This window comes from Mastigoproctus giganteus, chromosome 2 (assembly GCF_048544385.1).
Source record: "Mastigoproctus giganteus isolate SK-2022 chromosome 2, ASM4854438v1, whole genome shotgun sequence".
Classification (NCBI taxonomy): Eukaryota; Metazoa; Arthropoda; class Arachnida; order Uropygi; family Thelyphonidae; genus Mastigoproctus; species Mastigoproctus giganteus.
This window is the reverse complement of record NC_143576.1, coordinates 21,809,336-21,837,146: the sequence shown is the minus strand read 5'-3', so window position 1 is coordinate 21,837,146 and position 27,811 is coordinate 21,809,336. Positions and strand designations below refer to the sequence as shown.

Below are 27,811 nucleotides of genomic sequence, written 5' to 3'. Positions count from 1 at the left end.
TCCTTTAATATAACTGGATAGATCCCATCCACCCCAGGGGCCTTCCTTTTGTTTAACTTCAACAATTTCTCCTCCACTTTGCTCTCAGTTATTACAAAATCATTTAACTCCCTGTTAGAGTTTGATAAGTTCCTGGTCTCCACTTCCCTACAGAATTCCTCATGTGTGAATGTAGATGCAAAATACTCATTCAGTTTGTCAGCTACCTGAGCAGAATCCAAAACAATCGAACCATCGATATCAAGTGGACCAACCTGATTCATCCCCTTCCTTCTAGACCTTACATAAGCAAAGAAGTCTTTGCTGTTTTTCTTTGCATCCTTTGCTAAGGATTTCTCATAATCAGCCTTCACTTGCCTAACCTCCATTGTAATTTGATTACAGACTAGCTTATATCTACCATAGGTTTCTGTGTCGCCTGATAATTTATAAGCATCCCATGCATTTTTCTTTTCTTCCACCAGTCTCATTAGTTCATTTGACATCCATTTGGGCCTAAATCTAGGACAGTATTTCTTAGTTGGAACAAAAAGCCTTGTAGCCTCCAAGATTATTTCCTTGAATGCTTCCCATTTAGAATTTGCTGTTGGTAATATCGTCAGTTGGTCCCACTGTATAGAATTTTAAGTCTGAGACCACTGTAGTCACCTTAACAAAAACCCTTCCCTTTACCCCTGATGGTAATTACATCTTTAATATTAATATTAGCAATGGCCACATGGTGCAAGGAAGCCTATGGCTTATGCTGCACCAGCCAAAAAAAACAAAACATAATAAATAAATAAAAATAATAATAATAAGAAGAAGAAATTAAAAAAAAAATAAATAATAGTTAATAAATAAGGGAGAAGGAAATGGACAACTTAAGTATTTCCCTCCTCCTCCCATGGGTAATAATCCAGCTGACCTTTGAATTTCCCCAAACTGTCAGCCGCTACCACCCATGTAGGTAACTTATTCTAGTAATTTGTAACTCGCTGGCTAAAATAAAACTTCCAGCAATCCAGTCTAAACATCTTCCCCCTTAACTTGAAATTATGGCCCCTAGTTCTAGATCATTTATAACCGTGAAAATTCATTCATTTTGCTTATGCCTCTCAGAGCTTTAAACACCTCAGTCAAGCCTCTAAGGTGCCTAGTTTCCAAGCTCTGCAACCCACATATTCGAAGTCTTTCCTCATATAGACGCCCTTTTGCCGATCTCACTAGGCAAGTTACCTGTCTCTGGACCCTTTCAATAAGCACAATGTCTTTCTTTAGGTGTGGTCTCCATACTTGAACACAGTATTCCAAGTGTGGTCTGACAATAGTCTTATACAATGGGATTATGATGTCCTTATCTCTAATAGCAGTTGTTCGATACATCATCTATAGGACACCATGGGCCTTCCTTGCAACCTATCTACAATGCTCAGAGAACTTAAAATCTGACTGTATCGGAACCAGGGCTCCCACTCACAAATTTAAAAAAAACTTAGATTGCAACTTAAATAAACCCAAAAAAAAACCTAGTTTTCACCATATATTATAGCAACACAAATAAGATAAAACTTACCATGCAAAAATATCTTTTATTTAATTGTAATCAGAATTTTCTTCCCATTCAATTCCCTCCACATTTATTTTTTGAAGTTCTTTCATTTTTTTCAAACGTTCTTCGTATCTTTTATGACAAGTTCCTTGTATGACTTCTTTTACCAATTCTGATTTAGGTTTCCATGTATAGGAATTTTGATTAGATCTATTTATTGCCTGTTTTGCCATTAGTCGATTTTTCAGAGTTTCTGGTTTAAGGGAGTTTGTGGCTTTTGTTTTTATATGGTTTACTTCGGAGAAGATTCTTTCTACGCTTGCCGAAGAGTGAGGTAAAATAGTCAGACTGGTCATAAAGTTAGATAAAATCTCATATTTGGAATTATTAAAGCAATATTTTTCATTACGTAACAGATACCAAAACTCAGGGATGGTTTTGTAAGAGAAATCTAAATCTTGATTTAAATGAAATGATCTCCATTCATCATCTAAATCTAGTTTGTCTTCAGAAACAAGGTGAGGGAACTGCATTGCTAAATGGAAAATTGAGGATGGCGAATTGGCACGATCATGTATCATTGCTGGGTCAAGAACATTGAGACTGGCAATAATCCCATCATCATTTAGAGGAAATCTTTTTCGGATTTACATAAAAAGTTCAACAAGAAATTTTAAACAATCATTTTTAAACCTGCTTTCACTGTCACCAAGTGGTGTTGAATTTAATAAGGCCATACAATGGCCTCCCAAATATATTTTATTCAGAGGCTTATGATATATTGCATTGCTTGGATCAATTTCAACCAGCTTGCACGAAGTAATGACTTCTTCTTTTATGAAAAAACTAAGAATATTTTTATAGTCAATTGAAACCATTGAATGAAGTAAGTGCAATCTGAAATGCTCGGATTGAAATTCAATATTCAGGCAGTTTATTTTCTCCAGTACATATCCTAAAAACAACAACATATGCTAAGTTCCTTTGGTGATCATAGTATTGTAAATATTCCCTGCACCATCGATTTTGTCAATTTTTGATTGAGACTGAAAATAAAGAACTAACGCATCCCACTGCTCAATAATAATTTTTATTACATTGCCACGGGATAACCAACGTGTTTGTGCTAATTTGGGGATTTTATGCTTAGCAGTATCTACAACATCTTGAATCATTTTGAACTCGTTTAATCTTTTACTACTATGGGAAAAATAACAAGAGATATCTTTTATAAATATTTCTAGATATGATGGTAGTACCTTGACTGAATGACTAGCACATAATGCAAAAGAATGGCAAACACATCCCATTATAAATACTGATGGTACATCCTTTTTTAGCAATGACTGGAACCCACTCTTAGTACCCATCATAGTGGCACAATTATCACTTCCAAAGCCAACGAGATTACTTATTTGAATGTTTTTTTCTATGAAAAGATCTTTTACAGCTTGATAAAGCCCTTCTGAAGTACAATTTTCGACACAAACAGTGTGAAGTAACACATCTACAACATCAAGTTTTTGAATATCAAAATATCTAACAACGACAGCTAGAACTTGCGATAAAGATACATCTGTACTTTCATCTATTATCATTGAAAACTTGTTTCTGCATATGTTAGAAATGTATATTTTTTCATGATAGGCTATGCCATCTTGTATAAGATAAGTGACCTTAGTCGCCTTGATCTGAACTTGTTTTGTAATATTGCTATCATCAAATGCTTTCTTACATGCTTCTATAAGGTGATCACATAGCGCAAATGGAATATTATGCTCGGAAATGAGTGCAGCAATTGTTAACTCTGCCTTTGCTACTTCTTCATTCTCCGTAGGTTTAAGTTTTGTGAAGAATGTCTAACGTTGAACTTGTCTTAGCAATATTTGCACTTGTTTTATGTTTAACTGTATTTTTATGCGCTAGTAACATCGATTTATTGGCATTCTTTAATTTCATTTCACAACAAATACAGTAAGACGCACCTTTTTCATTACTGTCTTCTTTCAACCAATCCTTTAATTCCGGATCTTCTAACCATTCATTTCTAAAATTTTGATTATACCACCGTTTACTCATCTTTCTCTGTGGGGAACAAGTTTCCGACATTGTGGGCAATTTGTGGGTATGGCTAATTAGCAGTTATCTTATTTAAAATGTTCTATAAAATAAAAAAAATAAATCACTAATCCATTAACATAAAATAGAAATAGTCACTACAATTTCAATTTATTATATCACTGTATGTAGTACACGCATAAATGTAAAAATCACACCAAATAATGCAATAATACCACGAACGATCACGAAAGACTGTGCAGTAAAGACCACCTGCTCAATAGGCTGCGCATACATGTTAGTAACACGAACATGTATGCTTACATGTATGAACGTGTAAGCGTAATTTCATAGTGTAGAACCCTGCGAAAACTTTGAAATCCTTTTACATTTGTAGTATTTTGTACAAGCACTTGAGATATTACAAATTATGATCAGTATTGTTAGAATATAAAATTAAGAAAATTGTAAACTGTTATTAAATGTATTAAATTTTATTGTATTTACAAGAAATAAAAATAAATTTTGACTTAAAATTAAAAATTATCGAAAAAACCCAGATAATGAGATATTTTTGTGAAAAAAACCTATCAACCCAGATGACAATCAAAAAACCCAGATCTGGGTGGAAAAACCCAGGAGTGGGAGCCCTGATCGGAACACCCAAGTCTCTTTCCTCCACTACCGGCTTTAGTTCAACTCCGCCAAGTATAAGTTATTTTGAGGTTACTGTTCCTCAGGTGCAATACCTTACACTTTGTTGGATTAAATCTTAGCTGCCATTTTTCTGGCCATCCCTGAAGTCTATCTAGGTCAGTCTGAAGAAGACCTGACTGCTTGGCGATGATCATTAACTACTCTAGCAATCTTTACATCATCTGCAAATTTAAACATCACACCCTCCATCCCTTTGTCGATGTCATTTGTGAAAATCAAAAGCAACAGTGGTCCTAATACTGATCCTTGGGGAACCCTACATCTTACATCAACCCAATCTGAGGAATAACCATTTATTACAAGCCTCTACCTCCTGCCCTGAAGCCATCCAGCTATCCCTCTAAATATTTTCCCTGCGATTCCAACCTGTTCCAGCTTATATGTGGGACTGATTCAAGCCGCTCATGTGGGACTGAGTCAAATGCTTTGCTGAAATCCAAATGATGTCAAAATTATTCCCAGAGTCCAGCTCTTGAGTGACCCTGTCAAAATAGCTAACCAGATTAGTTAAACATGATTTTTCCCTTTACAAAACCATGCTGAATCCTTCAGAATTCCATTTGTATCTAAATGATCCTGAATTCCAACTTTGATCATGGTCTGCATAATTTTCCCTACTACTGAAGTTAGACTAACCGGCCAGTAATTTCCCACTTCCTTCTTAGAACTACCCTTATGTATTGGAGATACATTGACACTTTTCCAATCCAACGGAATCACTCCACAGTCCAGTGATGCTCGCATAATTAGCCTCAATGGTTCAATGCACTCACTTGCCGCCTCCCTTAAGATTATATGGTATATGCCATCGACCCCAGGAGCCTTACTGGCATGCAGGCTCGAAAGTTTTTTTTCATTAAAACATGTGAAATTTCAACATCATTAATTACAATTTTTCAACTTCACTCCCATAATTTTTCATTGACGTAAAGTGTTTTTCTTCTGTAAATATCGATGCAAAGTTACCGATGAATTCATCTGCAACTTCAACTGGTGTATCTAATACTATCTTACATCCATTACATAACGGTCCAATCTGGTTTGTTCTCTTCTCTGCATTTATATATATGAAGAATTTCTTATTCTCCCCCCCCCCCACTCTTTGCTCTTTTAACCAGCGATTTCTCATAATTTGCCTTTGCCAGCCTAACCTTTTCTGTAGCACTATTACAGATCAATTTGTAGCTGTTATAGCCTTCAGTACTTTTTTAATAAATCCTTTTTAGTAAACCTTTTTAGTAAATTTAAGTAAATCCCACATCAATACACTGTGATCACTGCCACCTAGTGGTTCCTTTATTTGTAAATTCTTAATGCATGAATAATCACTGCTGATAATCAGATCAAGAGTGTTACTCCCTCTGGTTGCCTCTCTAACATGCTGCTGCAGAAAACAGTTGTCCAATAAATCCACAAAAGCCTTGCTAGTGTGCGAGTGAACAACCCACAAGTTCCAGTCAGTATCTGGGAAGTTAAAATCCCCCATTATAAGACACTCTGATTTACTGGCCCACTTCTTTGTACAGTTGTTCATTGTATTCAACTCTGTATCCAACATTGTATCCTACTCTCAACTCTGCTCTCCCAGTTTATGTCACACCAAACTGAGTCAACACTGCACTTCCACCCATGTCAACTGGAGGCACTTCCTTAGATTTTGTGTTTCTTAACTAACAGCATCACCCCCTCCTCCCCTTCTATCTTTTTGTACATGCTGCAAATTGAAATTCTGAATTCCTAATTTCTTCACTCTCTGCACCTAGCACATACAAAGACATTCTCCTTGGCTAGATCATTTCCTGTTCCAGAAAGGTATGCAAACATTTCACAAGTTGCACATTTTTTTAGGCTATGATTCAATGGTGAATTGCCCCCTTCGGTTTTTCTCCGAGCCATAGCACTCCTGCTACTTTGTGCACATTGCTTTTCTGCTCTAGTCTGGGGCATGATTTCCGTTTAGGTATGATGTAATTAATTAACAGTGAAAATTAATAAATTTAATTGATTAATTGACTATACTTGACTGTACAATACTATACTAAGCTAATGTTTTGATACTTAACCATGAGGTGTTTACATTTGTAATATAAACTGTAAGAAGCTGAATACATTTCATTTGATGTACTTGGGTGAAAGGCATATTTAAAATTATCCTATTCATTTTACAATCTAGATCTAGAAGCAACATACTCTGTTGTAGAATGTACTCTCCCCCCCCCCATCTAATGCAGATTTTGATAATCTGTATGAAAATGTTGACAGAACCACATTGGTTTTTCATAGGCTAAAAATAGTTGACATAATAATTAATTCAGTAATGATAAAATTCATCCAAATTGTATTGAATAAAAGTTAGATAGGACCTTATTTTTTTATTTAAGAAACAAACCTGGAAATTGCATTTGAAGTGTGATAAATGAGTGCATTACAGCTGTGTTCATATCACACAGGCACAGAGAAATCAAGTCCTGTGTAAAGACCACACTATTGATAAATTTTGTATCTGTTGCTTATGTGGTAAATTTGTGATATCATCCCAAAAAATTGGATTGATAATAACAATGAAAAGTAAATTAGCACATGACTTTTAGGTGAAGCTGATATAGTTTCTTTTCTCCTTTTTTTTTGTGTGCTTTTTTATAGCTACTACGTAACAAAGCTGATATTAATGCCATAAATGAGCATGGCAATACTCCCCTTCATTATGCTTGTTTCTGGGGCTATCAGGCAGTTGCTGAGGTAAGCTATTTAGTATGAAACTTTTTTTTAATGTCTCAGAAAAATTAAAATTTTAGCTTTTACAGTGGTTATAGTAAATGTGATAAGAATTAACTCCAATTAAAGATTTTTCTTGTCAAATTTATTTTTTGAAATTTTTTTCTAAATTTTCCTATTTTGCTTTATGCAAGTTTCAGTAACAAAAGTATATATATTTGTATTTTTTTAAATAAAAGAAAATGAGATTCCATTTATTGTTTGTGAAATTTGAATGAGGCTAGTGTCAGAGAAGACCCTGCTTGATAAAGGTAAATCCAGAATTTAAAATTTCGTGAAATTTTCAAAACATGGTTTTGGAATTGTCTTCATAGGTTTAGTAATAAACTGATGTGAGTTCATTTATTTTAAATAAGATCGCATATGTGAAAATGAATGATAAACTTGCCTCTACTGCATTTCTTATATAAATGTGAGAAATTCAGTGGGGTAAGTTTGCAAAACCTTGTTAATTTCTATTACCCATACAGGGGTGCATATTTAAAGAAAAAAAAGTAGTATCCAAAATAACATTACGGAGAAGAGAAATCCAAATAAACATGGAAAATATTTAAACTTTTAGTAGTTGTACCCTATTTAGTAACATAAGTTGTTGTCCCAGGTCAGTGTGACGACTCTACATATAAAAGTAATGATAGAAATATAAGCCATGACTGAAAAATCTGTTGCACTGATCTGCTAATGTAAGTGTATTGGTAAAACATAGTTCCAGGAAAAAATTGTTCTTTTGTGACCAAGTTCTATTTGCACGAATTTGAACTTGCATTATCCGATGTTTAGATATTTTCATTTTATTTGCATGCCAAACTTTTAATTACGTGACCTGGTATTTAGATATTTTTTCATTTTACTTGCTCTTCTGTTTTGTAGTCATATTGAGCGAGAGCAAGCTGAGCTGATTACTCATCTGTCACATGATATCGATGTGAGGTACTGTATTCCCTGCTTTCAGAATCTTAATGTTGTTAGTCATGCTGAATAGATACAAAACAAAGTGCTTTTTTTCTTTTATTTTGATTTCAGTTTGATATTGCAAGTTTCATAAATTAATAATGGTACTCTCTGTGCAGCAAGTGATAATGCTATTGAGTTTAGAAAAACGTGCTGGAAAATCCATAACTTTGGATCAAAAACTGAATGTAATATAAAGTGCTATGAAAGCAATTGGTCAACTGCTGTGATAAAGAATGCATTGAATATAAGCAAAAGCACTTTACACACCATTAGAAGCAACAAGAAAAAAAATCAAGCACATCATTGTGTACTGCTACTTCCATCTACGTAAAGAGTAACATAATGGAAAAGTTGCTGGCAACATGGCTACATCTCTAGAACAGACAAAACATACAGATCATCCTCAGGCTGGTGTCAGCAAAAGCCTTTATGAAAATTTAAGAAAGAATAGAAGAAGGTGAAGTAAAAGAATTTTCGCAAGTTCTGGATGGTTTAGCAAGTTCAGAGTTTGATATGGCTTGAAGAATATGAAGCTTTTCAGGAGAGGCTGCAGATAAATATTGAGAGGAACTGAAAGCATTAATAGAAGAAGGCAGTTACACATCAGACAAATCTTCAACTGGATGAAACCAGTCTCTTCTGGAAATGAATGTCAAACCACACCTACATTGCACAAAAAGAATGAGAGTACCAGGTTTCAAAGCCTCTGAAGATCACTGACCTCCTTTTAGGTGGAAATGCAAAGGGTGATTTCAAATTGAAGCCTTTTCTGATCTAACACAGCGAAAATCCACAGGCACTTAAGGGATGCAACAAAAGTTCCTTGCTGGTCTACTGGTATACCAATAAAGAAGGGTGGATGACAAGTGGCATCTTCAGCTATTACTTTAGTAAAGTTGTTTCTAGAATTGAAGTCCTACTGCATGCAGGAAGAAATTCCTTTAAAAACAGTCATTATCCTGGATAATACTTCAAGTTATCCACAGACCATCAATATGAGTGACAATATATCAGTTGTTTTTTTGCCACTTAACTCTGCCTATGACTTCACTCCTGCAACAAATGGACATGGACCAGGCCTAATTAAAATGTTAAATTTTTATCTGTGCTCTGCAATGGCCAAAATTGTCAACCAGATAGACAATTTGTACATTTCTGTGAGAGAATTTTGGAAGACATTCACTGTAAAAGATGCCCTTTCTTTAATCAAGTCTGCATGGATTAAAATTCCACAGCAATACACGAACAGTGTGTGGAAGAAGCTGTGCCCTCAATTCTGCCGTAACCTTAAATGTTTCCTTGTAAATGACACCATTAGTACTACTATTAAAGATAGCACCAGGATGACTTAAAGAGCTGGCTCAGATGGAGTTTATAAAAATGAAATTGAATTGAAAATTTACTTGAATCTGAGACAGTAGAATTGATTACTGAAGAGTTGTTGGAAATTCAGGCCCTGCTATGGGGCATCATGGAACAAGAGAATACATGGGCTGTATAAGGGTAACTAAGAGTAAAAACCATGTGCATGTATATTTGCATGTACACTAATGCTAGGAGCATTGTAAATAAATTTGATGAATTTGCAGTACTAATTAAGTCATCCAATGCAGACATTGTAAGGATAGCAGAGACATGGTGTCACTCAGACATACTGTATTTCCCCATGTATAAGACACACCCTATTTCGAAAAATTTCAGGTCTTATACAGTGGTTGTAGATTTTTTTTTTACTTGCATTTCCCGCTTGTTGTCTTTGTGCTCATTGTTTTGCACTTGTTACCAGTATATTAGGTTACGTTTTGCCACATTCTGCCCAGAAATGGCTCAGAAAAGATTTTCATACAGTGCTGAATTCAAGTTAAAAGTGATCCAGTTTATAAAAGTGAATGGAAATCGTACTGCTGAACATAAGTTTGGTCTTCCTCCAACTGAGAAAACAATCCGAGACTGGCTACGGGAAGAATAAACCCTACTGAAAATGCCACGGCAGAAGAAGGCCATGAGAGGCAAGTCAGCAAAATTGCCTGATTTAGAGAGTGAATTGAAGATATGGATTGAAGAGCAAAGGGCAATTGGAATTCCTGTGTCCACAAAGATGGTTCAGCATGAGGCAAGAAGAATTGCTGATGAAAAATAAGTTACTGATTTCAAAGGAGGACATAATTGGTGCTTCAGGTTCATGAAACAGAATGGACTAAGCATGCGTACATTCACCAGACTTGCCCAAAAGATGCCTGAAAGCTATGAGCAGTAGGTCCTTGATTTTCATCGTTTCGTCATTCAATGTCGGAAGACACATCAGTTGGGACAGATTGCAAATATGGACGAAGTCCCCCTTCAGTTTGATGACCCAAGTAACAGAACTGTTGATAAGGAGGTGAAAACTGTAACTGTGAAGACAAGTGGACATGAAAAGAGCCGTTACACAGTTGTTCTAGCTTGTTGTGCCGACGGAACCAAGCTGCCTCCTATGCTGATTTTCAAACGCAGGCGCCTCCGTAGCCAGGTGGGAAGGAGCAGCAGTGCGTAGCACACGCTTCTTGATTAGACCGGGGTTCGAGCCCGTAACCACCAAATACGGAGGATGCGGAAAGGTCAGGAATGACCACCGCATATTCACGGAGCAATATGGCCTTAGTTGCTAATGCTCCTAAAAAAACCAAATAACAATAAAAATTTTCAAACGCAAAACAATGCCAAAAGAAGACATTCCTCGAAGAGTGATTGTCCATGTTCATGACAAGGGTTGGATGGATCAGGATGGGATGAAGATCTGGTTTCAGAAAGTTTGGAGCAGGAGACCAGGTGGGCTCTTACGCAAACCTGCCCTATTGGTTCTTGATCAGTTCAGGGCACACATAACAAAAAACACAAAGAAGATTGCTGCAGAGCAAAAGACAAAACTTGCTGTCATACCTGGAGGCTTGAATCTCAGCTCCAACCACTTGATGTCAGCATTAACAAACCCTTCAAAGCTGCCATGAGAGATGAATGGAACCAATGGATGAAGTCTTCTGGTGACAATTTGACACCAGAAGACTTCTGGTGTCAAAAGCAGTACTCTTGATCTGGTTATCAGCAGTGATTCTACATATATCAAGAATCTGCTGATAAAAGATCCACTGAGTGGTAGAGATTGCAGTGTACTAATATTGAATTTAATCAAAGACATGACTACTGTCAAGGGTAAAGTTTTTGTACATGAATAATTACAGTGGTCTTAGACAGTTTTTAAATTCTATGCAGTGGGACCAACTTATTATATTATTAACAACAAATTCTAAATGGGAAGCATTCAGGGAAGTCATCATAAAAGCTACTAAGCTTTTCATACCAACTAAGAAATACTGTTCAAGAGTTGGGACCTAAATAGATGTCAGATGAACTATTGAGATATGTAGTAGTAGTAATAGTGGCATGTGATGCAAGAAAGCAAGTGTATGAGCTTATGCAGCATCAGCCAAAAAAAAAAAAAAAAAAAAATCACACCATTCCCTCCAAATGCCTGTCCAGTTCCAAGTTTGTTCCAGCAATTAACCACCCACTGGCTAAAGGCAAATTTCCGCATATCTATTCTACATCTGTTGTTTCTTAATTTGAATTTGTGCCCCCTTAGGTTTGTAATCTGAACAAGTGGAAGGATCCCATCAGAATTCAGCGTGCACAACCCATTCAAGGCCTTCTACACCTCAGTCAGATACCGCGCAGGTGCCTAGTCTCTGGCCACTTCAGTTTGCAGAACTTAAGCCTCTCTCTTGGTAAGAGGATCCCTTCATTCCCCTCACCAATCTTGTTGCCCTTCTCTGTACACACTCAAACAAATCTACATCCTTCCTAAAATGAGGCCTACAGACCTGTACGCAGTACTCAAAGCGTGGCCTGACCATTGCCTTATACAGAGGGACAATCACCTCCTTTTCCCTGCTAGCAAAATTCCTATATATCATTGACAAAACCCCATGACCTGCCCTGGCAGCCTGTCTGCATTGCTCAGAAAACTTCATATCTGACTGCACAATTACTCCTAGGTCTTTTTCATTTTCTACCACCTAAAGTGCTTAGCATCATTTTCTATGATGCTAAGCACTTTATATACATTTTCTACCACCTTAAGTGTAGTACCACACAGTTGGTACGTTTCTCTGGGGTTACTTCTACCCATATGCAGTACTTTGCATTTGTCAAGGTTAAACTTCAGTTGCCACTTCCTTAACCCATCTGCCCAAATTATCTAGATCCTGTTGCAGTAGCACACTGCCATTACTGTCATTAACAACCCTGCCAACCTTTGTATCATCTGCAAACTTCGACACTAAGCCTGATATATACCTTCATCAATATCATTGATAAATATACAAAATAACAGTGGACCCAACGCTGAACCCTGTTGGACTCCACTAATAACATTAGTCCACGAAGCAGCACCCATTGATTACCACCCTCTGTCTTCTCCTACTCAACCATCCTTTTATCCATTGTTAGCAGCTTGCCCTTAATACCATTCTGCTCTAATTTGTTCAATAGTCTTCCATGCGCAACAGTGTCAAAAGCTGTTCTGAAATCCAAATATATGATATCAAAATTATTTTTTGCATCCAGTTCCTTTGTAACCACATCATAATATCCTATCAAATTTGTCAGACAAGACTTTCCCTTAACAAACCCATGCTGTCTCTGAATTATTGCTGCAGCCTTGTCTAGATGATCCTGCAATGCTCCTTTAACCAGTGACTCTATTATTTTACCCGGAACAGAAGTTAAACTAACTGGTCTGTAATTACTCGTGTCACCCTTCTATCCCCCTTTGTGAATTGGGGATACATTTGCACATCTCCAGTCCATGGGGACCTCCCCTGAGTCCAAGGATGCTCTCATAATTATGGCTAAGGGTTTGCTTAGTTGCTTTGCTGCCTTCTTTAATATAACTGGATAGATCCCATCCACCCCTGGTGCCTTTCTTATGTTTAACTTCAACAATTTCTCCTCCACTTTGCTCTCAGTTATTACAAAATCATTAAGCACCCTGCTACAATTTGATAACCTTCTGCCATTTTCAAACCATTCACAGAGAAGAAAAGTGCATGGGATGCATACAAATTATCTGGTGATACAGAAGTGTGTGGTAGATATAAATTAGTCTGTAATCAAGTTAAAAAGGAAGTTAAGCAAACTAAGGCATATTACAAGAAGTCTCTGGCAAAGGAAAGCATCAGAGACTTTTATGCTTATATTAACAGTAGAAGGAAGGGGGTTGAATCACATTTGACCACTTGATGTTAGTGGGTTAACTGTTGATGATCCTGCTCAGATGCTAACAAATTGAATAGGTATTTTGCATCTACATTCTCACACATGAATTATTTAAAAGAGGGTATGCCAGAAGTTTATCAAACTCCAATGGGGAGCTAAATGACTGTGATAAAGTCTATAATAAAATGATAATAAAAAAGGCTGTTTGGGGCAAGACACGATTTGTCATGTTTTTTTTTTTTTATTTATTTTTTTGTTCAAGAAATATTATGGAGTTTAAGCCTTAAAGAAATTTAAAAGTGGAAATATATCGCTTATTGATAGTAATATGCTTTTGTTTAAAGCACGAGTTTAAAAAAAAGTTTTTTCTACGTTGTGTTTTTATTTCAATATGGTGTTCTAAAAGCTATTCCTTATAAAAAGATCGTTTGGTCTCGAAGTAAATAGTTTCACGTGATCTCACTAAAGGTCAAAAATGGCAAATTAAAGGAAAAGAATTATCAGATATTTGATAGAGATATATTCCAGTGAATTTCTGAAGTCCAGAGGTAAGCCAGTTTTACATTTATTAATTGCGCCAGCACGTTTAGAGAACTAAATGATTTTTCTTTGAATTATAGAAATTTAGAAAGAAAAACGGCTTCTAAATTAACATGAAAAAGCAGCCAATCTGTTGTAGAGCGAAAATACAGTGAAAGGAAAGATACATTAAAATGGATTGTTCTGATTATTTTATAATAGAGAGTTTTGTTAAACTTTCACCCCAGGGACTCACATTTGGTGAGTATGGGCTTGGCACACCCAGGGTCCTGAACTGGATATCATCATTCTTCTCTTTCTTGGTGTTCCCCTCTCTCTCTCTCTCTCTCTCTCTCTCTCTCTCTCTCTCTCTCTCTCTCTCTCTCTCTCTCATGGTAACTTGGGAATTTTTTTGTTTTGGCTGGTGCAGCATAAGCCTCAGGCTTCCTTGCACCATATGGCTGATAATAATAACTGAAAGGAAAGTGGAAGAAATATTGTTGAAGCTGAACATAAAAAAAGAGGCACCTGCGTTAGATGGAATCTATCCCAGTCATATTAAGGGAGGCAACAAAGGAGGTAAGCAAACCTTTAGCCATAATTATAAGAGCATCCTTAGATTCATGGCAGGTCCCTATTAACCGGAGATGTGTGAATGTATCCCCGGTTTATAAAGGGGGATCAAAAGGTGACATGAATAATTACAGACCTGTTAGCTTAACATCTGTTCCATTGAAAATAATTGAGTAGGCTAAAGAAGTAATGCAGGACCACCTAGACAGAAATGTAATTATACTGCAATCACGGCATGGATTTGTTAAGGGGTTGTCTTGTCTAATCAACTTGATAGGTTACTATGATGCAGTGACCAAGGAAATGGATGTAAAAATAATTTTGATATCTTATTCTTGGATTTCAGAAAAGCTTTTGATACTGTTGTGAGTTGGTCACTGACATGCTAGCAAGAAGAGGACAGAGACTGGTTATCAGTGGGCACTACCCTTTGTGGACTGATGTTATCAGTGGAGAGCCCCCCCAGTGTTCAGTGCTGGGACCATTGTTGTTTTCAATATTTATTAATGATATTGATGAAGGTATATCAGACTTAATGTCTAAGTTTACAGATGGTACAAATGTTGGCAGGGTGGTTATTGACAGTAATCAGGGTGAGCTACTGCAACAAGAGTGGAGAGGGCATGAGAGTACATGTTAACAGGCGAAGTTTTTACGGCTCCAGCCAATAGAGAAGTTTTCTTAACTTTTTGCTTTTTTGTTGACTTAAATTGGCATATTAATTTATTTTCTAGAGTTGCTTTATATTCCTAGTAACAATACTTTAGTTTAATTTGAACTTAGATAGAAATTTTGTAGATTATTACTTAGTATCGGTAAGGGTATCAAATCCACGTATTGGACAAGTTTTGCAGATTCCGCGAGTGCTAAGTTTTTAATTATATTTTTAGATTAAATTATTATAATTGTTAGATTAAATTATTTTCTATAAGTAGCTTATAGACCTAGTCAAGCACTGTGGTTTCTTTTGAATTTAGATTGTGTGATTTTGAAAGTAATTAATACCTCGTGTCCATAGATTTACTATTCGTAACTTGCCGCCATTGTTATATGATACAACATATACCCCAAACTAGATAGCGTAAGGTTTAACAGAAAACTAGATAGCAAGTGTAGTAGTATCAATTAATCAGTAAAATTTAATAATCTTTTTAAGTTTCATTGTCAATTAAATTGTACTTTTTTAACTAAATACATATAACAGCCTAGTTTTTACAAACGTAACATTATAAATTACTATATTACTACATTATAAATTACTTGATAGGAGATAAGAAAGTTATATAACGTAACTCGGAGATAATATTCGATACTGAAATACATATATATATAGTGTTATAACTGCATTGGGATATAAGTTTATTATTATATTTTGTTATTGGAATTTTATTTGAAATTCAATAGAAATCATGACTCAGACCAGAGCAGCAAAGCAAAAGGCTCAAACTAATGACAGGGGAGAACTGAGGTGGGGCGGTTGTCCTCTGAATCACAGCCTTTTGAAATGTACTGCTTGTTTGATGTTTGTGGAGCAATCAGGAACGGGAAATGATATTGCCACGCACATTGTCTTTGTTTGTGCATGATGTAAGAAGTGTGAGGAAATCAGGTGTCAACTCAGTGTTGTTATGGGCCTATATGAAAGCTTGAAGGACAAGGTGGATGCCCTTGAAGGATTTAAATTGAGGGACCCATCAGGCTCTCAGCTGCCCACATCAATGCCAGAGCTTGCACTTGAACATCACGCAACACAGCAGCAACCCCCAAAGCAGAATGCACTGGTCCCAAAGGAACTAGTTGTTGTTGGTGACTCTATTGTCAGGGAAATGGAGAACATATTGGGCAAAACGGATAGGTGGAACAGGACCAGGGTATGTCTGCCAGGGGCAAAGGTTGATAACATTGTATAGCAGATATCATCTATTAAAGGCACAAAGGGTGATGCTGTTGTACACGTTGGCATTAATGATATTAAGAGTAGGAGATCGGCAGAATTACTTAACAAGTACAGGTCAATGTTGAAAAAAAGCCATGAGGTAGGGTTGAATTTGAAAGTGTCTGCAATTCTGCCCAGACACGATACGAGGGAGTATATGATGAGAGCCTTGTCGATCAATTTGGCCCTGGTGAGATTGTGCAAGGCTCAAGGGGTAGAACTTTTTTCAGCCCTTGAGCCTTGTGTGTACAGAAAAGATAGACAGGATAGGAAGGAGGAGGGGTTATGCTATTAATGCTTCCTTGCATAAAATCCAAGGAAGTAAAGCCAGTCGACATCGTTGGACAGTGCAGAGTCGAGTCAGTTTGGTGTGATATAAGCACTGGGAGATCAAAATTGAGAGTTGGAGTGTGTTATAGGCATAATGACTCTGATGAGTATAATAAGAAACTGTACAGAGAAATAAAATGGGCCAGTAAATCAAAGAGTCTTATAATGGGGGATTTTAATTTCCCAGATATTGACTGGAATTTGTAGGTTGGTCACTCACACACTAGCAAGGCTTTTGTGGATTTATTAGATGATTGTTTTCTACAGAAGCATGTTCGGGAGGCAACTAGAGGGAGTAATACTCTTGATCTGATTATCAGTAGTGATTCTTCATGCATTAAGAATCTGCAGTTAAAGGAACCACTAAGTGGCAGTGATCTCGGTGTGCTGAAGTGGGATTTACTCAAAGAGGTAACTACCATCAGGGGTAAAGGGATGGGTTTTTGCTTTTGTAAAGGTGACTATGGTGGTCTGAGACAATATTTAAATTCTATACGGTGGGACTAATTGATGATGTTACTAACAGCAAATTCAAAATGGGAAGTATTCAAAGAATTAATCTTGGAAGCTACCAGGCTTTACATACCAACTAAGAAATATTGTTCAAGGTTTAGGCTAAAATGGATGTCAGATGAACTAATTAGTCAAGTGGCAGAGAATAAAAATGCATGGGATACATATAAATTGACATGTGACACAGAAGCCTATGATAGATATAAGCTGGTCTGTAACCGAGTCACAAAGGAGATTATGCAGGCAAAGGCAGATTACGAGAAATCTTTGGCAAAGGACGCAAAGGAAAGGGAATGAATCAGATTGGTCCACTTGATATTGATGGTTCAACTGTTGATGATCCTGCTTAGCTAACAAACTAAATGAATATTTTGCATCTACATTCACACATGAGGAGTTATTCAGATAGGGAAATGCCAGAGGTAAATTAAACTCTGGCAGTGAGCTAAATGAATTTGTAATAACAGAAAGTAAAGTGGAGGAGAAATTGTTGAAGGTAAATATAAGAAAGGCACATGGGGTGGATCTATCCAGTTATATTAAAGAAGGCAGCAAAAAAAAAAAGTAAGCAAACCTTTAGCCATAATTATAAGAGCTTCCTTAGACTCAGGGAAGGTACCCATGAGATGTGCACTGGAGATGTGCAAATGTGACTCCAATCCACAAAGGAGGATCAAAGGGAGACCCAGGTAATTATGGACCTGTTAGTTTAACTTCTGTTCCAGGGAAATTAATAGAGGCACTGGTTAAGGAAGTACTGCAGGATCATCTAGACAAGACTTCAGTTATAGCTCGTGCACAGCATGGGCTTGTTAAGGGGGAAGTCTTGTCTGACTAATTTGATTAGCTACTATGATGTGGTCACAAAGGAATTGGATGCAAAGAATAATTTTGATATCATATATTTGGATCTTAGAAAGGCTTTTGATACTGTTGCACATGGAAGATTGCTGCACAAATTGGAGCAGTGTGGCATTGGATGCAAATTGCTGATGTGGATAAAGGGATGGTTTAGAGGGAGAAGACAGAAAGTTGTAATCAATAGACACTGCTCTTCATGGACTAATGTTATTAGTGGAGTCCCCCAGGGTTCAGTGTTAGGTCCATTGTTGTTTTCTGTATTTATTAATGATATGGATTATGGTATATCAGGCTTAATGTCCAAGTTTGCAGATGATACCAAGGTTGCTAGGGTTGTTAATACAGTAATGACAGTACACTGCTGGAAGAGGATCTAGAAAAGTTGAGCAGATGGGCTCAGAGGTGGATACTGAAGTTTAACATTGACAAGTGTAAAGTACTGCTTATTGGGAAGCAGTAACCCCAGAGTAAAGTATCAACTCTGTGGTGCTACACTGACAGTGGTAGAGAATGAAAAGGACCTGTGGTAATTGTGCAGGCAGATATGAAGTTTTCTAGGCAGTGCAGATGGTCTGCAAGAGTATCAGCACAATAGCTTATGGTGTCTTGTCAATGATATACAGGAATTTTTCTAGCATGGATAAGAAGGTGATTATCCTCTTGTATAAGTCTATGGTCAGGCCACACCTTGAGTACTGTATACAGGTCTGGAGGCCTCATTTTAAGAAGGATATAGAGCTGCTGGAATGAGTACAGAGAAGGGCAACATGATTAGTGAATGGAACAAAGGTTGCTCTTTGTTCCATTCACTAATGGAACAAAGGGTCGCTCTTACGAAGAAAAGCTTAAGTTTTGAAAATTACTGTATCTGGAGACTAGGCACCTGCGAGGGTGATCTGATTGAGGTGTATAAAGTCTTGAATGGGATTAAGCATGCTCAATGCTGATGGGATTCTTCCTCTTGCTCAGAATAATTGCCTGAGAGAGCATCAATTCAAATTGAGGAAAGACAGTTGTAGAGTAGATGTGTAGAATTTGCCTTTATCCAGCGGGTAGTTGATTGCTGGAACAAACTTCCATCTGTCGTTGTAGAAGTTGATAGCTTAAATAGATTCAAGGCAGAACTAGACAAACATTTGGAGCGAGTGGATAGGTGAAATGAGAAAGTTATTTTATTATTATTTTTTTTTAGTTGATGCTTGCTTGCTTACTTGCATCATGTGCCTTTACTAATGCTAACCTTTAGCACTTCAGTCAGATTTCTATGGATGCATAGGAATATCTGTTAGATCTACAGCTAGTCTTATTTGTCTTCTGTTGTATCCTTTTAAGTAAGTTTATATCCTTCCTGAAACAAGGCTTCTAGTCCTGTTTGCAGTATTTAAGGTGTGGATATGTTCTGCATTACATTTGATTTTCCAAGAACACATAAATGTAAGATTAGGGCATCTATATTTAAATTTAATAGCATATCATCTTCATCTCTCATTTTTGTAACAGTACATAGGATAATAATGGATAATAATACTGGATTTATTATCCAAGATGGATTATTATCCAGTATTGCTTCCATCACAGTACACATGAATTAACCTACTGTACAATTAACAGTTCAATAAAATTTAAAATTATATCACCAGAAATGTGTATTTGAAGTTGACCTTCTCTATCACTAAAAAATTATTTTACTTATTGAAGTAGTTTTATTTAGTTTAAATCTGAAGAACCCTAGTGATATTTCTCATTTCAACATTGTTTATCTTACACTGCCACAACTATGATATCTAAGTGTACATATCCACACGGTGTTAACTGTTTATGATGATTCACCTCCTGCCTTTTAAAGATAGAATTACTCAGCATGAAACAATTTTTCACAGCATATGGGGTTCCACATAGACCTCTACTCATATAAGTAATATCGTTTTTTATTCACTGTTTTTTGATTTGTTTCCTTTGAATTTTTTTAAAAGTAGATTTAAATGTTGTTCTAAAAAATTGTTTGTTAGGATCTGATAAATAATGGTGCCTTGGTATCTGTTTGTAACAAATATGGAGAAACACCTTTGGATAAATGTAAAGGACAAATGGCTCAAAAATTACATGGTAAGAATTTTTTTTATCATTTGTCAGTACTATGTGATATATTAAATCATATATATGTTTTGCTTGAAAATTTGCTTTTTTCAAGTGTTATTTATTTGGAACAAAACCATATAGATATACATCTAAAAATGAGAATTGATATCTATAATTCTTTGCTAAATTCCTCTTACAAAAATAAAAAATAATGTTAACGTCATCGTCTTGCTATATTCTTTGAAGTAATCATTAATAATTAATATAAAAAAAAAACAAAAAAAACCACAGAATCTTTTATTCTTTATTTGTTATTTGGCACAACTGATTTTGTTGCTGAAGGTCTTAAATGTAATTTTAATCATGTAGATGACAAATAAAATCCTTTATATACAGTTCTAAAAGTGATTTGGAGCAAAAAAAAAAAAAAAAAAAAACAAAAAAAAAAGGCCTATAAATCTTATGTTAATTTAATGCTATTACTGAGTTAAACGCTAATGTAATGTAACAAAGAATACAGGATAAATTTTCATCTTTATTATTATCGTTTTAATAATACTAAGATGATAAAATAAACCATTAACCACCAGAACCTTGTAGCAGCATTTACGGTGCCATCTGTTTCTCCATTATCTCCACTTTCTCAAATACTAGTAGTAATTTTGTTTATGGCCTCTACAGAGTGCTACTTTGTCTGTAGCTTTCCACCATGGAATTTTCTACACTGCATGTAACCTCAGAGAAAGAAATCTAACAAGCTTTAGTTGAATTAGCTTCATCGGTCATACTTGCAGAATGAATTGGATTACCAGATTTGGCTATAGCCAAATTGGTCTTCAAAACTTTGTAACAAATATGGAGAAACACCTTTGGATAAATGTAAAGGACAAATGGCTCAAAAATTACATGGTAAGAATTTTTCTGTCATCTAATTTGCAGAAGGAATGGAGGGCAAATTACAGCTGACATCTACTGAAAGTTGGTAGAAAATGTCCAGAAAGATTGAGATACCAGTCATACCGGTCAAAGGTGATCCTGCTATGTGTTTTGTTTTTGAATTGAAAGCCCTTTTTTGTGACTACCTGTGTGCGAATATGGGAATACTTTTGGTCATTGACATTAGTAGATGTCCTGTTCCACTTATCCTTTTTGTACAATATAGTTCCTGTTTCCCTGACAATAGAGTCAGGGAAACAGGAAATATGACTCTGTTGTAATCATGTAGTGTAACAGGTTTGATCAAAATGTGTGGTGAATGTTGGAAACAGTTAATTTTATTCAACAATAAACATTTACATTATTAATATTCTTCAATATAATCTCCTTCTGCAACTACACACCAGTTCCATCATTACCGCTCCAATTAAAACAATTTTGGTAGTCTTCTATTTGTGAATGCTTTTAGATGGTCTGTGTTTGATTAGATTTCTTGAATTTACCCAAATCATTTTCCTTTCATGTCCTATTTTAATTTTGAGACTAGCCAAAAATCACATACTGCTTAATCAGGCAGATAAGGTGTGTGTATCAAAATGACATTGTTTTTGTTGGTCATAAATTGTCAGATGGCAAGTAACTTGTGGCACACTGCATTGTTGCGAAGGAGCCAACCATTTCACCATTTTTCAGGCTGTTTACAGTAGATTGCACGTCTCGATCATTTTAAAACTTCTTGGTGGTAAGTTACATTAATAGTAATACCTCGTGGAATAAATTATGATAAATGCAATCGGCATGACTTTTACATGTGATTTTGGCTGCTACTGCCTTCTTTTGGCCTTAGTGCTGATGTTATTTCCATTGGTAGCTCTGAACCTTGGGCTCTGGGTCATCATATCCATACACAGACTCCTCACCTGTTATATATTTTTGTTAAAAAATGCAGGATCTGATACAGTTTGCTCAAAGAACAGAGTTGAAATGAGGATTTCGTGCTGTCTTTCCTCTTGAGCAAGACTGTTGAAAAATCTGGCATGCGCTTGCCTTATACCCAAATCCTCGGTCAAATCAGTTTTTCAAGTGTTTAGTTGTTGATCCATTTGAGTGAGGGTGTGGAATTCATTGATGTTTTGATTGTTTTGGGATGTTGACAAGTGACTATTGTTTTTTTTTTTTATCTTCAAGCAAAAAATTTCCTTCTTCACTAAATCTTTGAAAACACTTGAACTATTTTTTTTTTTTTTTTTTTTTTTTTGTTTTTATGATTGCATTTGCTCTGTAAACTGGAGCAAGGATTTCATGTGTTTCTGTATGTGACTTTCTAACAAAATTTGATATTCCACAATTGTTCAAACTTCATTTTCAGTATATACAACAAATGAGAAAAATGCAGCTTTCCATTAGACTGACAAAGACTTTCCATTAGCAACAAATTAAAACTTGTTGTGGATGTGCTTAACAGATATTGCTGCAATAAGCAAAAGACTGGATGATGTCAATTACCAGAATATTGCTGCAAACCATGTACTTCTATCAATGCTTGTTCTGTACTCTACAAAAGATATGCTCTTCCTTGTAAGACAGTGCAGTGTAACCAAATATTGAGCTGAGAAATCAGAACAAAACTAAAAATTTTTCAGAAGCTTATTCTATATACATAAACTAACCTCAACACTGGAAAAAAAAAAAAAAAGAATAAATATGTGTAGCAAGCTATAAACAAAAATGAATTGTTGGTGCTAATAGCCAGAATTCGATCAGTATGCATTAAGACATGGGTGCTTTGCCATAATGCTTATAGGCATTATGGCACCACAGGACTTAGTTTACTCTTGAACACTTATACAGGTCTACTCAGCAAACATGTTGAAAAGCAAATGTGATAACCTGCCTCATCTGGTAATAATTGTCTTTTTTTTATTACTGGTTACCTCAAAACTAAGTATTGGTAACTAAACTTGTGTACTTATACTATTGCTTTAATTAATCTAAGAAGCATTTTCCTCAATCATTATAGTTTTTTACTTTAATCATCAGTCAAATTTGTTTTTAGAATTAGCTGTCCAGTTGGGTCAAGATCTAAAAAAAGTCCCATATAAAGACCAGAGTTGGATGGGAACAAAGACCAGAACTAGTGAGTTTTAAATCATTTATGTTAAAGATGCATGCTAATTATATTGAACTGATTTTTAAAATGTATTACTAATAGTCATATTTACTGGTTATGATAAAAACTGACATATCCCACATTGTATAGTTTTTTCTATATCCTTTGGAGTATAAGGATTGTTCAGAAGAAACATATAAAAAGTGTGTGTATTTTATTTTTCAAATTCACCATATGTTTAAGGCATTTATTCTAGTGTTATATATGTAAATCCATTTTCACTGGAGCAGAATTAAGACAACTCCTCTTTAAAGCCTCATTACTTAAGTATTATTATTTATATGAAAATTCATACATTTCAGAGAATTTTTCTAAGTGATCAATGTGATTGATAGCACATTAGTTATGATTAACCTTTCTACATTGTGTGGAAAAGGCCTGGGTTCAAATCTCATCAAGCCAGGAAGAATTTTGTGACTTTTTTTTTTTTTTTTTTTTTGTATACTGTGGTAGAATTGAGGAAGGATTTTGTAATCCTTCTCTCCCCTCCTCCTTCAAAATCTCAGGTTTTTCATCTAGCAGACAAAATTTTTTTCTACACACAATTTACAGACAATATATTACCTCATTGCCTTTATTGCTTTAGCACAAAAACAGACTCCATGGGATCAATGACGTGGTAATCATAGAGAAAAATCATAGTTATAGGCAAGTTAGTATTGGCAATATGATCCAAGAAAGAAAAGCTTACATAGCAGAACCAAAAAAAAATACCCTTCATTTTCCCATCCTGTCTAATAAATTAAAATATCAATCTTCCTTAAATTTACCCAAAACATCCACAACACTTGGTGGAAAATTATTCAAACAATTGACCCTACTTTGACTGAGTGTGAATCCACACATGACCTGCACCTTTCTTTTCCAATTTAAATTTATGTCCTCTTGTGTGTTTCAACTGAGAAAGGATAAAGATTCCATCAGCATTTATTGTGAAACCCTTTTAAAGCATTATATAATTCAGTTAATGCCTAGTTTCCAGAGACTGCAGTATACTGAACTTCAGCCTTCCCTGGCAAGATATCCTTTATCCCAGAGGTTTCCAGACTTTTTTATACCTTGAGTCCCCTTAAAATTTTTCATAAATTTCATGTGCCACCCCCCCCCACTTCCAGAACAAATGCAAATAAACAGATTTGACATAATTTTAGCTATGAATATACATACTTTTATAAATTAATCTATACTTCAATACATTTAATCTCAAAGAAATAAAATACGAATAATAGAAATTAGTGGGATGATTTGTCCATATTTCATTAGAGAAGTGCTTCATGAAAACAAGCACTCCCCCCCCCAAATACACACACACAAAAAAAACAAAAACAAATGTGCCACTTGGGGGGGGGGCATCCTACACTTTGGGAATCTCTGCTTTATCCTTTTGTACCCCTAGTTAATCTTGTTTCCCTTCTCTGCATCCTTTCCAACAGAACTATGTCCTTCCTGAAATGAGATTTCCAAACCTGTATACAATATTCTAGATGTGGCTTAACCATTGCCTTATACAACTGGATGATCACCTCTTTGTCCCTGCTATAAGTTTCTGTTTATCATTGATAGAATCCCATGAGCTGTTCTAGCATCACATTTGCATTGCTCAGAGAATTTCATATCAGACTTTGCGATCACTCCAGGTTTTTTCCTTTTCTACCTGACTTGAGTTTAGTGCCACCTAAATGGTACTCTATGTAACCTTAATAATGCAGTACCTTACATTTATTGCTATTAAACTTCAATTGCCATTTTCCAGTCTGTCCAGATCCTCTTGATGTAGCCTTCCCTGATTACACTCATTAACCACTGTGCCCACATTTATATCATCCACAAATTAGACGGGGCGCTTCCGTAGCCAGGTGGGAAGGCGCAGCAGTGCGTAACACACACTTCTTGATTAGACCAGGGTTTGAGCCCGTCACCACCAAATACGGAGGATGTGGAAAGGTCAGGGAATGACCACCGCATATCCTGGAGCAACATGGCCTTAGTTGCTAATGCTCCTAAAAACCAAATAACAACAACAACAAATTAGACAGTTAAACTTGAAAAACCTACATCAGTATCATTAACAAATAATAAAAACAGTACAGGCCCAACACCAACCCCTGTAAAACTACACTCACCACATTAGCCCATAAAGATCAGTTGCAAAGGCTTTTTAAACTTGTCGCTAATGCCACATTACTCCAGTTTATATTGCAATCATGCTTGTGTTACAGTATCAAAGCCTTTGCTGAAATCTAAGAATAAAATGTCAAAATTATTCTTTGCATCCATATTCCTTGTGACGATCTCATAGTTGCTAATCAGATTGATCAACTGTGATCTCCCATTAATAAATCCATGCTGTGTTTGCCTCATGGCACTACTCTGGTCAAGGTGATCTTGCATTACTTCTTTAATTACTGACTTCATTGTTTTCTCTGGCACGGAGGTTAAACTTATACGAGGAGAATTCCAAAAAGATTTGTATTCACCCAGAAGTAGTTGTGATGGAAGGCTCAAAAACAAATGCCATGTCTTACGCTTTTTCAACATAGTCACCAGACAAAATGGCACATTTTTGCTACCTCTCAATACACCACTTCCACAGGCCAGTTTTGTAGAAGTCCTCTGACTATCCTTCAGACCATTACTCAGCAGCAGAAATTACCTCATCATCAGCAACAATGTGTTTTCCACGAAGAAATAACTTCATGACAGGAAAGAAGAAATCTGAGGGTGCATGGTCTGGGTAATAAGCAGGATGTGGCAATATTTCAACCCACATTCATGGACATACCTTAATGCATCATGTGAGGAATGCACAGGGGCATTACTGTGGAGCAGATGCACAACTTTTGACAGCTTTCCCTGTAATTTTTCTTTTGCTTTGTCATTTTTATTGGAGGTTGGAATAATATTTCACTGTCACAGTACAGCCCTTTTGAAGGTAATCTGTTAGTATTATACCATGCTGATCCCAGCATTTGGTTGCACATTTGCCTTTTTTTTAGTGGGGGGGGGGATTCTGGATGCTTCCATTGTTTTGACATTTGCCTAGTTTTGGGATCATAGCGATGGATCTAAGTTTCATCAAGTGATTAGCCCAGAAAAATACTCCTCTTGCTTTTCCTGGCACATCAAGAACATCTCATGTGCACATTGCGCTCTTTCCTTCTGGTAAGGGGTCAGAAGTCGGTAACCCAACTAGCAGATACTTTACTTGTATGCAACTGTTGATTGATGATGTTCTCCCCAGACCATATACACTAATTTGGAGCTGTGCAGCCAGTTCTTTAATGCTAATATGGCAATCTTCCACGATTAATACCTCAGTTTTTGCAACACCCTTCTGTTACAACTGTTGCTGTGCATCCTGTGATTTCTTCATCATTCACTGAGGGTCTTCCACATTTGAATTGTTTGTACCAATGTGCAACAGCACTGTAACTTGGGCCATCTACTTCATAAACGTGACTGTGTGGATTGTTTTGGGTGTTTTCCCTTGCAGAAAGAGTAACAAAATCACCGATCTGTATTCCACTTTATCATTGTAATACTTTACTTCATTCAGTGCTGCAAAAAAATAAAATGAATATCAGATTGAAGCCAAAATATTTGTGTGGTTTGCTATAGAGATTTCAAGTTATCAAACAAAAAAACTTCAACTTTCTATAAATGTTACTTCTGAGTGAATACAAATATTTTTTGAATCTCCCTCGTAAGTCTGTAGTTACCCACTTCACTGTTTGAACCTCTCTTGTAAATAGAAGATATATTTGCACACATCTCCAGTCAGCAAGTTTCTTCTCCTGAATCCTTAGATTCAGGAGAATTTATAATAAGGAGAATCTAAGGATTATTATTAGCCATATGGTGCAAGGAAGCCTGAGGGTTATGCTGCACCAGCCAAAAAAAAAAAAAATTCTGAACTACCCTGAGAGAGAGAGAGAGAGAGAGAGAGAGAGAGAGAGAGAGAGAGAGAGAGAGAGAGAGAGAGAGAGAGAGAGAAAAGGGAATCGCCAAGGAAGAGAAGAATGATGATGTCCAGCTCAGGGCCCTGGGTCCGCCAAGCCCATACTCATCAGATGTGAGTCTGTGGGGTTGAATTCTCCTTATTATAATGCTAAAGGTTTAGCTACCTCTTTTGCAGTTTTTTTTTAATACAATCAGATAGATTCCATCAGCCCTATATGCTTTGTTTATTTTTAGCTATAGAAATTTCTCTTCTATTTAACTTTCTGTTATTGTAAAATTGTTTAACCTCATCTCTAAATACTTCTTTCTCTGTGAATGTTGATGTAAAACATTTATTCAGTTTATTAGCAATCTGTACAGAATCATCAATAGTTATACCATTCAAGTTGTAAGCATTGCTCAATAAAATCAGTCTAAGTGTAGCCTTTGTAACTCATGCATGTTTGTGTGTGTGTCTTAGACAAGGTGTTATTACTAGTAACTCATATAATATTATGCCAACCCCAGTGTGTGTGTGTGTGTGTGTGTGTGTCTTGGACAAGGTGTTATTACTATTAACTCATTTAATATTATGCCAACCCCAAAACATGAAAAGTTGTTAATACCTGTGGTACTCTATAATAATAGTACCTCTGGGAGATGATAA

General features: G+C 36.0%; 1 protein-coding gene across 1 annotated transcript in view; it reads left to right on the top strand.

Moving 5' to 3' along the window:
• Ilk (integrin linked kinase) overlaps positions 1-27,811 on the top strand; it is a 123,867-nt gene that overhangs the window by 40,457 nt on the left and 55,599 nt on the right. The window contains exons 3-5 of the mRNA XM_090390376.1: positions 6,950-7,045; positions 20,030-20,126; positions 23,092-23,172. Coding sequence (XP_090246502.1) covers positions 6,950-7,045; positions 20,030-20,126; positions 23,092-23,172 — 274 coding nt within the window. The remainder of the gene's footprint in view (positions 1-6,949; positions 7,046-20,029; positions 20,127-23,091; positions 23,173-27,811) is intronic.